The sequence below is a fragment of the Odontesthes bonariensis genome, chromosome 4 (genome assembly GCF_027942865.1).
Source record: "Odontesthes bonariensis isolate fOdoBon6 chromosome 4, fOdoBon6.hap1, whole genome shotgun sequence".
NCBI classification, from domain to species: Eukaryota; Metazoa; Chordata; class Actinopteri; order Atheriniformes; family Atherinopsidae; genus Odontesthes; species Odontesthes bonariensis.
The window spans coordinates 37,299,419-37,311,861 of NC_134509.1; the positions used below are offsets into that span (position 1 = coordinate 37,299,419).

The 12,443-nt window shown below is 41.4% G+C and overlaps 1 protein-coding gene across 1 annotated transcript in view; it reads left to right on the forward strand.

Annotated features, from left to right (window-relative positions):
- LOC142379047 (nidogen-1-like) overlaps positions 1–12,443 on the forward strand; it is a 104,922-nt gene that overhangs the window by 28,455 nt on the left and 64,024 nt on the right. The window contains exons 2-6 of the mRNA XM_075464125.1: positions 6,169–6,471; positions 9,562–9,791; positions 10,166–10,656; positions 10,777–10,917; positions 11,163–11,414. Of these exons, the coding sequence (XP_075320240.1) occupies positions 6,169–6,471; positions 9,562–9,791; positions 10,166–10,656; positions 10,777–10,917; positions 11,163–11,414 (1,417 nt within the window). The remainder of the gene's footprint in view (positions 1–6,168; positions 6,472–9,561; positions 9,792–10,165; positions 10,657–10,776; positions 10,918–11,162; positions 11,415–12,443) is intronic.

Sequence of the window (12,443 nt, forward strand, 5' to 3'; positions counted from 1 at the left end):
TGACCCACAAAGAGTTTAAAGTCTCAGCTTTCAAACGAGCCATAACATGTTTCAGTGGCCCTATCACATAATATGCTGTGACTGTACAAAAAACGTCAAAAAAATGGTTTAGAACGCTGGGAGTCTACGACATAATTCTGTAAAAACCGCTGGTAGTCAATGTGTTAATAGAGTAGGATCAAACCTCCAATGCCTGCAGTCTGGATCTCTGTAAGGGGGAGAGACAGTTACACTGATAGGGGAATGATCAGAAAGAAACTTGGTACCAATTGTACAATTCAATATCCTGCCCAAAACTGTCCTCGAGGACAAGAAGTAGTCTATTCTGGAAAACACCTGGTGAGGAATTGAGAAGAACGTGTAGTCTTTATCCAGGGGATGTAGTACCCTCCATGCATCATATAAGTCTAAGTCTTTACAAAATTCACCCATTTTTGCACCTTTCTTGGAGAGAGTAGACTGGGGCGGGGGGTGTATATCAATATTTGGGTCAGATATACAATTAAAGTCACCTCCTAGAAGTAAGAATGGAGAAGAGAATACTGCCAAATCTGAAATAAGCTGTGGGACACAAGAGGCTTCATATACTGTTGGGGCATATATACAACCAACAACGACATGTTCTCCATAAAGATAGCCAGACAGAAGTACATAACGTCCCTCCTTATCTGATATTGTTTTATTGAAGGTGAAAGGCAGGGAGCGGTGTAGGAGAATTGCAACGCCTCTACTTTTTGTTGAATTATAAGTAAAATACCTGGCCCACCCAGCTTCTTCTCAATTTTATATGTTCTAGGTCTAAAAGGTGAGTTTCTTGAAGAAAGGCAATTTGGCATCTCTCTTTTTTAAGGAAGGACAGGATTTTCTGGCGTTTGATGACATGGTTAATGCCCTTCACATTGAGTGAAACAACCTTAATGTCACCCATGTCTGATAATCAATAAAGGACTGGAGCCAAACATACACCATATAAACAGAAATAACAACATAAGTAAGGCTGTCTGTGAAATCCCCTCCCCAAACGGCGGCTCTAACCCCTGAACAAAATAGAGCCCCCCAAACGAGAAATCAAGAACAGCCTTATAAAGGCGTTAAAAGTTTTAGGGTAGGCGATGCAGAGAGGTATCCTCCCACCTATGAGAGAAAGAACCACACCAGCCGCAGGAATAATCTGCATCCAGCCGCCGATGTTCGCTCTCCGCAGACCCCCCGCCCCCCAGCCAAACAATTGACGTGGCAAACAATAGATTCAAAGTAATTAAACATCATCGAGAAAACAAAACATAGGCACATTACCTGAGAGTGTGTCTATCACAGAAACAAGTGAGCAAGTAATAAAATAAAATAAAATAAAAATGTTTTAAAAAATTTAAAAAAAGAAAAAACCTGTTGTAGGTGCTAAACAGAGTACCAGAATATTAATAAACCTGAAATCTGAATCTGAAAAAGAAATAAGATTAGGAGAAAAACTAAACATGTAAACGTGAGTAATTGACAGGTACCTGTGCTCTGTGTCACACAGCTCTGAACGTAAACTTCCAACAGGTGAGGCTTGAATGATCCATATAAATGGTCAGGAGTATCAAACCAGTTATATTATGAAACATATTCGTCCAGTGCGTATCTCCCGCGATGAAGTCCTCGTTTCAGACACAGACTGCAGTTATCTATTAACCATCTTCCATTCGGCAAAAGTCCAGTCATCGTCTGCTGTGAAAACCGTGCAGGTAAACAAGACAAAAGTTATCCTTATTCCGCGCTCAAGATTAATCATTCTTGTCCAGAAAGTCCTCCGCTTCTTTTGGGCTCTTAAAGGAGCGTTCCTCCCCGTTGAAGGTGAAGCTTAGGCTGGCCGGGTAGCGCATCTGGAATCGTAATCCTCTCTGGATGAGACGCTCACACACCCCGTTGAACTGACGCCGTGCATTCCTCCTGGGCTGACAGGTCCTGTCGGATGTAAATCTTGTCGCCTTGGTAGGTGACCTCGCCTTTCTCTCGGACAGCGGCGAGGATCCGTTGTTTGTCACCGAAGTTGTGCAGCTTAATAATAACAGGTCGATTATAATTTTTCTTCGGCGGCCCTAAAGGCTGAGTTATACTTCTTTTAACTGCCCTTGCGCTTGTGTTAATGGCTCAAAACGTTTATGCTTCATTTTGCTTTGTCGGCGGTTGCGTGTGCTGCGTGGCGATTCACCGCCAGGACAGTAGGTGGAGTAGCGGGTTTTTTCAATGACAAGCCTACTACGATGAAAGGAAATTCACCGCCAGGACCTCTTCGGCAAGTCTCTCTTCGACTGGATTCATGCTTCTTCTTCTTCTTGTAAATAGCCGGTATTTTGTCAGATTTTCAACACCTTGGGGGTCTAAACGACTACTTTCTCGCCTGAAAATGTTTCTAATGTTGCTAAAGTTATATATTTACAGAGTTTATAGCTTAAGGGAAATCAGCTTTTCAGGCCGGCTGATTTCGGCTCGGGCAGGAGTGAAGTGCACTGTGTGTAAACGCTCTGCATACTGTCAGATCGATGAGTATGCCGTTTTCAAGTAGTAGGTTTCGAACACAGCCAGTGGCTTGCGTTGCGTCTTGCGTGAAGTTTAGAAAATTGAGGTGACACAAGCAAACACGCAAGGGGGGGCTTGCGTTGCGTCTGATGGCCTGATTCCCCTCTGCACCTTCCTTGAGGCCGATGATTCGTATGTTGTCTCTGCGGCTCCTGTTCTCGCCGTCCTCGGCCCGGTCGGTTAAGATCTTCACTCTCTGTTCAAGTTCAGCTTGCTTGTTTTCCAAGGTAGTAATGCGGTCCTCGCCATCAGAGATGCGGTTCTCGGCCTCAGTAATCTGCTTTGTGTTGTCTTCAATGCGGCTGCTTAGTTTGTCTAATGCAGAGTGTAGCTTGGTGAACTTCAGCTCCATGAGAGCGCCGATCTTTTCAGTAACAGTTTTGGAAACCGTGTTAGCCACACTCTCCTCAAACGCCATGCTATCATCGTCTTCCATGTTAGCCGCGAATGATTTTTTTGTTTCGGGACGAGCTCTACGCGTTGTCTCTCGAGGATTAGTATTCCCTTTAGTGCCGGACATGTTCATCAGCAAGGATAGCCAAAATAATTGAGGTTTAGTCCGTCAAAAATATGATTTATTGGCTGAGGAAGCGGGAGGTCGGCAAAAGCGATCCTCTCGACCCGAATGCATCACGTGACCCCTTTTTTCCAGGTTTCTTAAGTTTGTTATGAAGGAAACCCTGGTGTCTGTTTTTAAGACTGTTTGCAGACTGCTTGCAGACTGCACCTGCAAGATGAGATCCTCACTATCTAAAGAATGAGATTTAAGAATGTGAGCTCCACAGGAGGGGGTCTTTAAAGGAAACATTGTCTTTTAGGATGGTTATGTTTTGGAAAAGCAGGACTTATTAGTAAATAAATTAAGTTTTAAGAGTGTAAAGGTAAACTGTTTATAGAGCAGCCATTTTGTCTTCTTTCAGGCTAAAAGGATAATATACATAGATAATATAGAAGATAGAGGGAATACTCAGACATACAGGTCATGTTTGTGGCATATGACGCATCCATGGTCTCAGTCAAACATCAGCTCACACTGGGTGGAGAATAACCTCCCATCAGCCACAGCTGTTCCTGCTCACTACTCTGAAAACAACTTCCATTATAACCAATATATATATATAAAATAAAACAATCTTTATTAAATGTATCTGCCAAAGTACCCTCTTCAAAATACCAAGACTAAGACCATTCCATCTAAAATATAGGATATATAAATAACCTAATAAGATTGATTAGTTGATGCACATTTCCCCTTGTTGACCTGTTTAATAAATTCTATGTAATGAAATAAACATTATTCACTTCATCTGTGAGTATTGAGATAAAGAAAGCTTTTAATCCCGTCGATGTTTCCTCAGGGTCGCCTCATCAACGTCTGCCAGCATAGCATGATGGCTGATGGCAAGACAAAAATAAAAAAATCTGCTGATGGCCGGGGTGATTCATATAGCTCGGAGGTTTGTCCTCTGTTTGTTGGCTTGTTTGAAGTGACAAGCTCCCTAATCTACAGTAACACAATATTATTATGTGGACATTTTAGGAAACAGTTCTATAATCCTGAAGTAAATACTTTCAGGAGTCTGGACAATGTCATCTGTTCAGAGTAAATAAGTTGACTGACTGATCAACAGTCAGTCAGAACATTAATGGCTCTTATGTTTTGTTCCACTATAGAGGTTTGTTAAAACTAGGGCTGGGCGACTTAACTCGTTATTATCGCGTTAACGCATTAATGATTTAACGCCGATAGATATTTTATCGTGCATTAACGCATGTTTTTTTTGTTTTTTTAAATGAAAAAAATAAAAAATTTCGCAGCACAGGGCCGTCCGATGCAGAACTCGAACCTGGGCCAGTTGCAGCGAGAACTATAGCCTCTTGTACATGGGGCGCCTGCTCAACCCACTATGCCACAAACCACCCCTGTTTTATTATTTATTTTATTATTGTAAAAGTCTGTTGCTCACAGGCTTTTATTTTGTAAAAGTCTGTTGCTGTCTGCTGTGTAACGGGAAAAGAAAGTAATCGGCAGATCCACCAAACATGGAGAAGGGTACGGAACTTTTACGCTGCCATTTTCATTTTAAAGTTCTTCCAGACGGTCGACAGTCGACAGAACCAAAGTCATCTGTAAACACAGCCAAGTTGAATTGTCTTCTCGCCGTAGTAGTTCCAGTCTAAAATATCACTTAAAGGCAAAACACACAATTGATACCAGCAAGTCATTCAAGGAAACAGACAGTGGAGCGAGGCTTCTACATAAAAACTACATAAAAATGCTGACGTTAAAAGTGTGTTTGCACAACAAATGTTATGGCACTTTCATTTATATGGCAGCACATTTGAAATAAAACTAAATGCTAAAAGCTATACACTACTTTTGAATTCATTTTTGGATTTTGCGTACAAATGCGATTGATCGTGATTAATCAGGGAAATCATGTGATTAATTAGATAAAAAATTTTAATCGTTGCCCAGCCCTAGTTAAAACAGAAATCTGATCAGTCATTGTGTGAGATGACATATGTGGTGTATCTACAGCCATTTTAAAGGTATTTAAAGATACAAGGCGGTGTAAATGGGGAGGTTTGGCAGCTTTTTAGCTTGAGCTCATAAATAGGAATGATTATTATTAAAATCATTGCACAATTTTAAAGAAAATCTGTCGAAATTTGTATATAGATATTGTGTTAAGTTTACTTGTTCAAGCACTTGATGAACAACTGGCCTACATTACGGACTGGCAGAACTACTCAACATTGGATGCGGATGCCAGGATTACAACCCTGAAGCCTGCATTCTATTCCCCTGAATATTCTGTGTCCTCGACAGCCCAGCAGAACAATAGCACCGATCATCCTGCTCGTGTGGCCCGGAGGCAGTACAGGGAAAGCAGTGCGAGGCTAAAGGCTAACTTCCACAAACTATCTCTACTGAGTCTCTTCCTCACCAACTCCCAGTCTCCTTGAGGTTCAGATAAGGGAATATCTGGCTCTAACATGGATCTCTGCTTTTTGTGGAAGATGTGGTTCTGTTGGCTTCTTCAAGCCAATAACAAACAACTTTAGGAACAGCATAAACAAAGGTTGCTTTCCTTGGTGTCAAACATACAAGAAGCAATGATTTTAATAACTTTAAGTTTACAATGTGTAGTTTTGCACTGTGTGGTTCATTAGCAGATGCTCAACCCAACATTTATATCCAAAATGAATAACTTATTTAACACCTTATAAAACTTGTTCATCCCAATTACATGATAATTATCCAAAACTTTGATGTAGTTTGAAACATAGATAGCATTTAGTCATGAATATAGAATTCTGCCTTATTGTTTTAGGACTTCTTGTAATTATGGAGTACTAACTCATAAATATGAGAAAAGTACATGCTAAATCATGAAATTAAATCTTGTAGAAATGATTTTGTTAGAAACTTGTTGGTGAAGTTTGAGAAATGTCAAACTGTTACATACTTTCTCAACCTGAAAAAATAATGAAAAAAAATACAGTAGTTGTTGTAGATGGCATCAATGACCTACAAGCAGATGACTTGCTGTCGACAGTGATCCTGTTTGACAAATGCACCTAATTCTTCTTCTGTTCCAGATCAACACCAATGGGTTTGTGGCTGTTGAGAACCCTCCAGCTGAGAAGGAGTACCTGGGGAAGATGCCTGGCAGTTTCAAAATGATAGCAGCTCTGCTGGGAGACCTGGACAACAGTGATGGACAGGGGCAAGTCTACTTCAGGGAGGACGACAGCCTGGAAGTACTAAGTCGAGCTGCTGAGCACTTCAGGAAAGCTTTCCCTCGAGACAAGGGATTGGAGCTCACCCACACCCTCATTGTCACCTGGGAAAACATGGCTGCCCAAGGGACATCTTTACGAGGTGATGGACTGGATGCTAAGGTGAGATATTGTATTTAATTTGTACCATTATTGTCTATTGTTTTTAGTTGAACCTAATTATAAGCCTATTGGACAGCCAGTAAAAGGGTTGTCACACCTGTTTTAGGCTGACTACCCTGATTCTGCGTTCGCTTTAACTCTGATGAAGTCATAGCAAAAAGAATCAGTGAGCTCCAGCTTTGGAGGTTTGTTGCCCCTCAGCTGAGAGGCACCAGATTCAGACACATACTGCTGGAAGATGTGCAGAGATTTGTTTTAAAAGAGGTTTCTTTACCCCAAAACGTCAGTGATGTTGTTGAACTGTGGTTATCTGAGATGTGCGTAGAGGTGGCAACAATTCTAGTTTTTCAAACTAGTAAGGAATCCCTCCCTGTATGTAAGGCCCTCTGATAGGCTGAAGGAATATAAGATGTATACTAGGCTCTCTGATGAAAACTTTCTTTCATGTCAGCAGCTTTGAGCTTAAAATTTATAACATCACTGCAGTTTTTGTGTGGTCTTAAGAAATGACCGATAGGAAGATTCCAAATGAGCTGTTTTGGATGGTTACTATCAGCTCTTAAGAGTGTGTTTCTGATAAGATTTATAGTAGATAGTAGTGTGAAATGGTATTACCATTTCTCTTGTGGAGTGTAAGGTCTAAAAAATGGACAAATGTTTCATGTTGTTCCATTTTAAAAGAGAGCTAACTTTTTGTAGAATTTATGTCAGACAATTCTTCTTTGTTGTGCCCCCATATACAGAAAAATGATTAATGTATCTTATAAGGACCGCTTTCAAATATGCACATTATTCTTGAAACAATTTTGATTGTATGTATGAACAAATTACAAACGAGACAAACAAAAAACAAACAGGCCCCGCTAGAACAGGAATAGTTCTATGGTAAAAGGCTGAATAAACTGCTTGCATATAGTATCTTTTTAGTTTTGGTACTATAGGGCTGCTGTAGCTCAGGAGGAAGAGCTGTTTGCCAGAGTGAAGGTGTGGGGTTCGATGGACCACATGTCAAAGTGTCCTTGGGCAAGACACTGAACCCCATGTTGCCTATCGATGTGTCCATCGGCACTGTAGTCTGTGACATTGTGTAGACTAAGTCATATTGTATGAGTGTGTGTGTGAATGGGTGAATGTGGTGTAAAATGGATTTTGAGTGGTAAACTAGACTAGAAAAGCGCTATATAAGTACAGTCGATTTACCATTTTGTTGACTGCTCAAAGTGCTTTCTCTTTTATTAATATTTATGCAGTGCTTTCTCTCTGTTATACACACCTCACACACAGATGACCGCATTGAGCGCAATGTGAGGTTCAGTGTTCATATGAATTGGGGAAGCATGGAATGGATTCACCAGCCTTCTGATTGGAAGATGATTGCTCTACTTCTTGAGCAACAGCAACCCTATTTAAAGTTACACTAGAAAATTACCGGTAGCTTTTTGGCTCCCCATACGGTTGTTTTGTCATGTTGAAGAGGCCAACAAGACGCTTTGGAAAGCCCACAAAATTCTCAAGCAACTGTAAATGGTGTGGTGTGGGTCTGACAAATAAAGTCATGAACTGTGGTATCTCAGCCCCCTGCTGCTCTAGGGCAGTTTCAGGCTCGGGAATGTGCATTGCAAAATAAGTCATAGTTCGCCTCTTTTGACATGAAGCTGTATGACATCCCATATTAGCAATATCATTTATGAACATTGACTTACCCCCCGCTGCGTCCTGTGAGCCGAGTTCCAGCCTCGTTTTGGCGTTGACGAAGGTAGTCCGGCTAGTTGCCTGGGGTTTAAAAAATAAAGTGTTTTGCTTCTCAAAACAATCTGCGTTCAGAAGGGTAATACATTTGCATCACAAAATCGTCCATCCAGAAAAAGTCAGACCTCACATCACTTGGCGCTATTTCTCTCTACCTTTGTATCACTACGGGCTGTGTAAACTGTGCAGACCGAAGAGCAGACCGAGCAGTCCCCTGCTTCCGAGCAGTAAACACCGTAACAGGTGCGGCTATCGCTAGGTGGCTGAACGCATTGATATGAAGGGAGGCAAAAATAGCGCCAAGCGACTGTGAGGTCTGACTTTTTCTGGATGGACGATTTTGTGATGTAAATGTATTACTCTTTTGAGAACGCATATTGTTTTGAGAAGCAAGACGCTTTATTTTTTAAGCCCCAGCCAACTAGCCGGACTACTTACGTCAACGCCAAAACTCGGCTGGAACTCGGCTCACAGGACGCAGCGGGGGGTAAGTCAATGTTCATAAATGATATTGCTAATATGGGATGTCATACAGCTTCATGTCAAAAGAGGCAAACTATCCCTTTAAGGTTCACAAACTTGCTTTGAATAATCTCAAAATAAAAAAAAGAATACTACACAACTTGTATTTCTTAAAAGACTTAAAGGTATAGTAAGGTTACATTTTTGATTAGTATTTTCAAACTCACTGAGTCACATTTCAACTCAGTTATTTCTTCCCTCAATAAGCGCAAGAGAGGAGCAACAGCAACGTTGTTCAAATGAAGTTTAAAATAACTGAATGTAAATGGAAGGCTGTGCTATTTGCATGACAAAGCAGGGAAAGTAAACTTTATGAACCAATTGTTTCACAATTTTTACATTTTGATGTACAGATAAAGATGCCCACACCGCTGTACAGTTCTATGGGGAGGTGTCACATTATTTATCTTATGAAATTGCTGAAATCGCCAACTTTTTTCCAGTTGGTTTGAAGGGTTGACTGTTTGGTGTGCCAGGTTACCTCCCAGCTGGATTCCATGTGAGAACTCCCTGTTGTGTTGACTCAGTGTATATGTAAGTGGTTCACTGCTCACCCACCCCTGATCGGAAACACTGACCTACAGCTCTCTTGCTCACTCTGTGGGGCTTTGCCCTGTCACATGCTATGTTGAGAGGATTTGCAGTTGGTCACTAGACTACTCCAAACGATTTATGCAAAATGTGTTTATTTATTTTTCAAATGTATCTTTTAAAAATGCTGATTTTGGCGACCTCATAGCGTGGATGCGTGGTCAGCTAAAATAAAGCTGAAGACATAATTTAACCATTCCCATTTACAAATATCTCATTTGTTTTTAGAGAAACACCTTCCAGTTGGTTATAGCCTTCACTGAGTCGCTGTCCGTCGCCATCCTGTTGTACCCCAGAAATGGCCTGCAGTTCTTCTCCACGTTAGTAGGGGAAGAGAGTAAGCTGATCGAGGCTGGCTTCAATGAAGGCACAGTGTCTGGCTGGCTCTGGAACACTAAACAGGGGACATACTTCCGCATCACTGCTAATGAAGAGACCTCCATCAGGGAACTGACAACGTATGAAACTGTCACTCATTAACTGAATATGTTTTTTTTGTACTGAAATTGAAAATATCAGATACTTAATGTATGCTAAATTGAAGTCTTATTAGTCCTTAGAAGTATTTATTTTTCTTAAATGCATTTTTTAGAGGTTACAATGCTACAAACATTAAATATGAGATCGTACCTCATGAATATGTGTTGGATCAGTTGGAAAGAACATCAAATTAGCATTTTTGGGCTATGTCTCTTTTTCCATAGGTTTTTTTATTGTAAAGACTGTAGTTGCGGGTGGAATTGAGTCTCGACTGACCACTTTGAAAAGATATGAAAGTGACTAGTTGTTCTTTCAATGACACAGATTTTGATTTCTTCCTATATCCAACCAGAAAGACAAACTCAGCAAGAAATGGAGTTTGGGTGTACAAGATTGGCCCTTCATCAACATTTGTTGACATCACTCCAGGGAGGGCCACTAGTTCCCCCGAGGATGCCACCGATCCTCCCGTGACCATGTTGCCAAGGCAAATTGATGAAACACGAGATTTGGATTTCACAACCTATGCATCCCAGATTACAAAGTATCCAACTGAGATCCCCAGACCTTATGGAGCACCTGACGAGTTTGACCAAGAATACCCAGATTCAGAGACTGTTACAGCAACATCCATCACCACTGACAATGTTCAACAACAGTACCCAGATGAATCTGGGTCGAGACACCATGGTCCTGAGACTTTGCAACCAAGATACACGATTCCTGAATCCACCAACCCACGATATGCCAACCGTGAACCTGTACAACCTGCGCCACCTCATTCACGTCCCCAACTTCCTCAGATCGTTGTGGTGGATGAAGATGAAGATCTGAATGTGGATGGTAAATAACCTAAACTAAAATGATCTGTCTTTTTTTCTTTCATTTGTCTTTTTGTCTGCTTGTCAAGAGATTCATTCAGTTTTACTACTGCTGACGGATGTTTTTTACTTCTATTCTCAGTATTTGCGTACAATTTGGAGACATGTGCCCACAACAGGCACAAATGCTCTGCTTACGCTGACTGTCGAGATCACAGCAATGGATACTGCTGCCACTGTAAGCCCGGTTTCTATGGAAACGGATATGACTGTGTTGCAGAAGGTAAGAAACACTTTTGATGTTACTTCAGTAGTTTAAAGAATTTTAGCTTATCAATCTATTTTTATTTTATGAGTTACTAATTGAAAATGTTATTATCTACAATGGCGAAGCAAGTTGAGTCATGTTATCCCATTATGGATTCCACTAACTCATCAGACGCTTTCTTTTTAAAACAAGCTGAAGCTTGCCTTAGTCCACTGTGGAACTATAGCACTTATGATCAACTTGTTTTTGTCGTTATCCAGGCAAACCCCAGAGAATGAACGGAAAGGTAAATGGTCGAGTGTTTGTGGGGAACTCACCGTCACCAGTTGAGCTTGACAGCAAAGATTTGCACTCCTACATGGTAGCTAATGATGGGCGAGCGTACGTCGCCATCAGCAGCATCCCAGACAGTGTGGGCCCCTCCCTGCAACCACTGTCCTCCCTCGGGGGAATCATTGGATGGGCCTTTGCACTGCAGCAGCCTGGATATCAGAATGGCTTCAGTCTCATTGGTGATGTGATAAGTTGTTGTTTATTATGGTGTAAAGTGCAGTTTTGTGCTTCATGATAGATAATTGATTATTATTTTGAATGCACAGCCCTACATACATTGATGAACATCAATATTGTGTGCACCTCTGTCTGATATACTGTTGGTCTTTAATGAGATGCCAAAACATCTCTGAATTGCTGATGCTTAGAACCAGTAAACCTCTAAAGATATCATGACTTCTTGTTGTATACATTTCCAAATCAAGACCTCCCCTGGGTAAATCAGATCACAACCTTGTTTTTCTCTGTTCAGCATATAAACCCCTTGTCCAGAGACTACCTGTCACAAAAAGGACTGTTAGAAAGTGGTCACAGGAAGCTGAAGAAGCCTTACAGGGTTGTTTTGATGCAACTGATTGGATTTCTCTTTGTAAGCCACATGGAGAGGACATTAATGCCATGACTGAGTGTGTTACTGACTATATAAACTTCTGTGTGGACAACACCATCTCCACCAGAACAGTGAGATGCTTCCCTAATAACAAACCCTGGATCACCAGTGAGCTAAAGGAACTATTGAACAAGAAAAAAAGAGCCTTTAGGGAGCGAGACAGGGAGTTACTGAGGAGTATACAGAAGCAACTCAAAGTCAAGATCAGAGAGAGCAAGGAGGTGTATAGAAAGAAGCTTGAGAGTAAACTGCAGAGGAACAATATCAGAGATGTGTGGTCAGGAATGAAGAAGATCACAGGCCTCAAGCAGAGGGAGGATCGGATGGATGGAAGTCTGGACAGAGCAAATGAGCTGAACACATTCTTCAACAGGTTCAGTTCAGGAACAAGCTCACCATCCTCCCCTCCTGTTCCCAGCCAAAGAGACATCCCACCCTCCTCTGACCCACAGCTTTCCTGTAACATCTCCACCTCCACCTCAGTCATGGATTCTTCTGCTTCCACTAGTTTGTCTTCAACCAAATCAGGAGATGCTGCTGTCCCCTTTGCCTCCCCCTCCCACTTTTCTGTTTCTAGAAGTCAGGTGAAGAGGCAGTT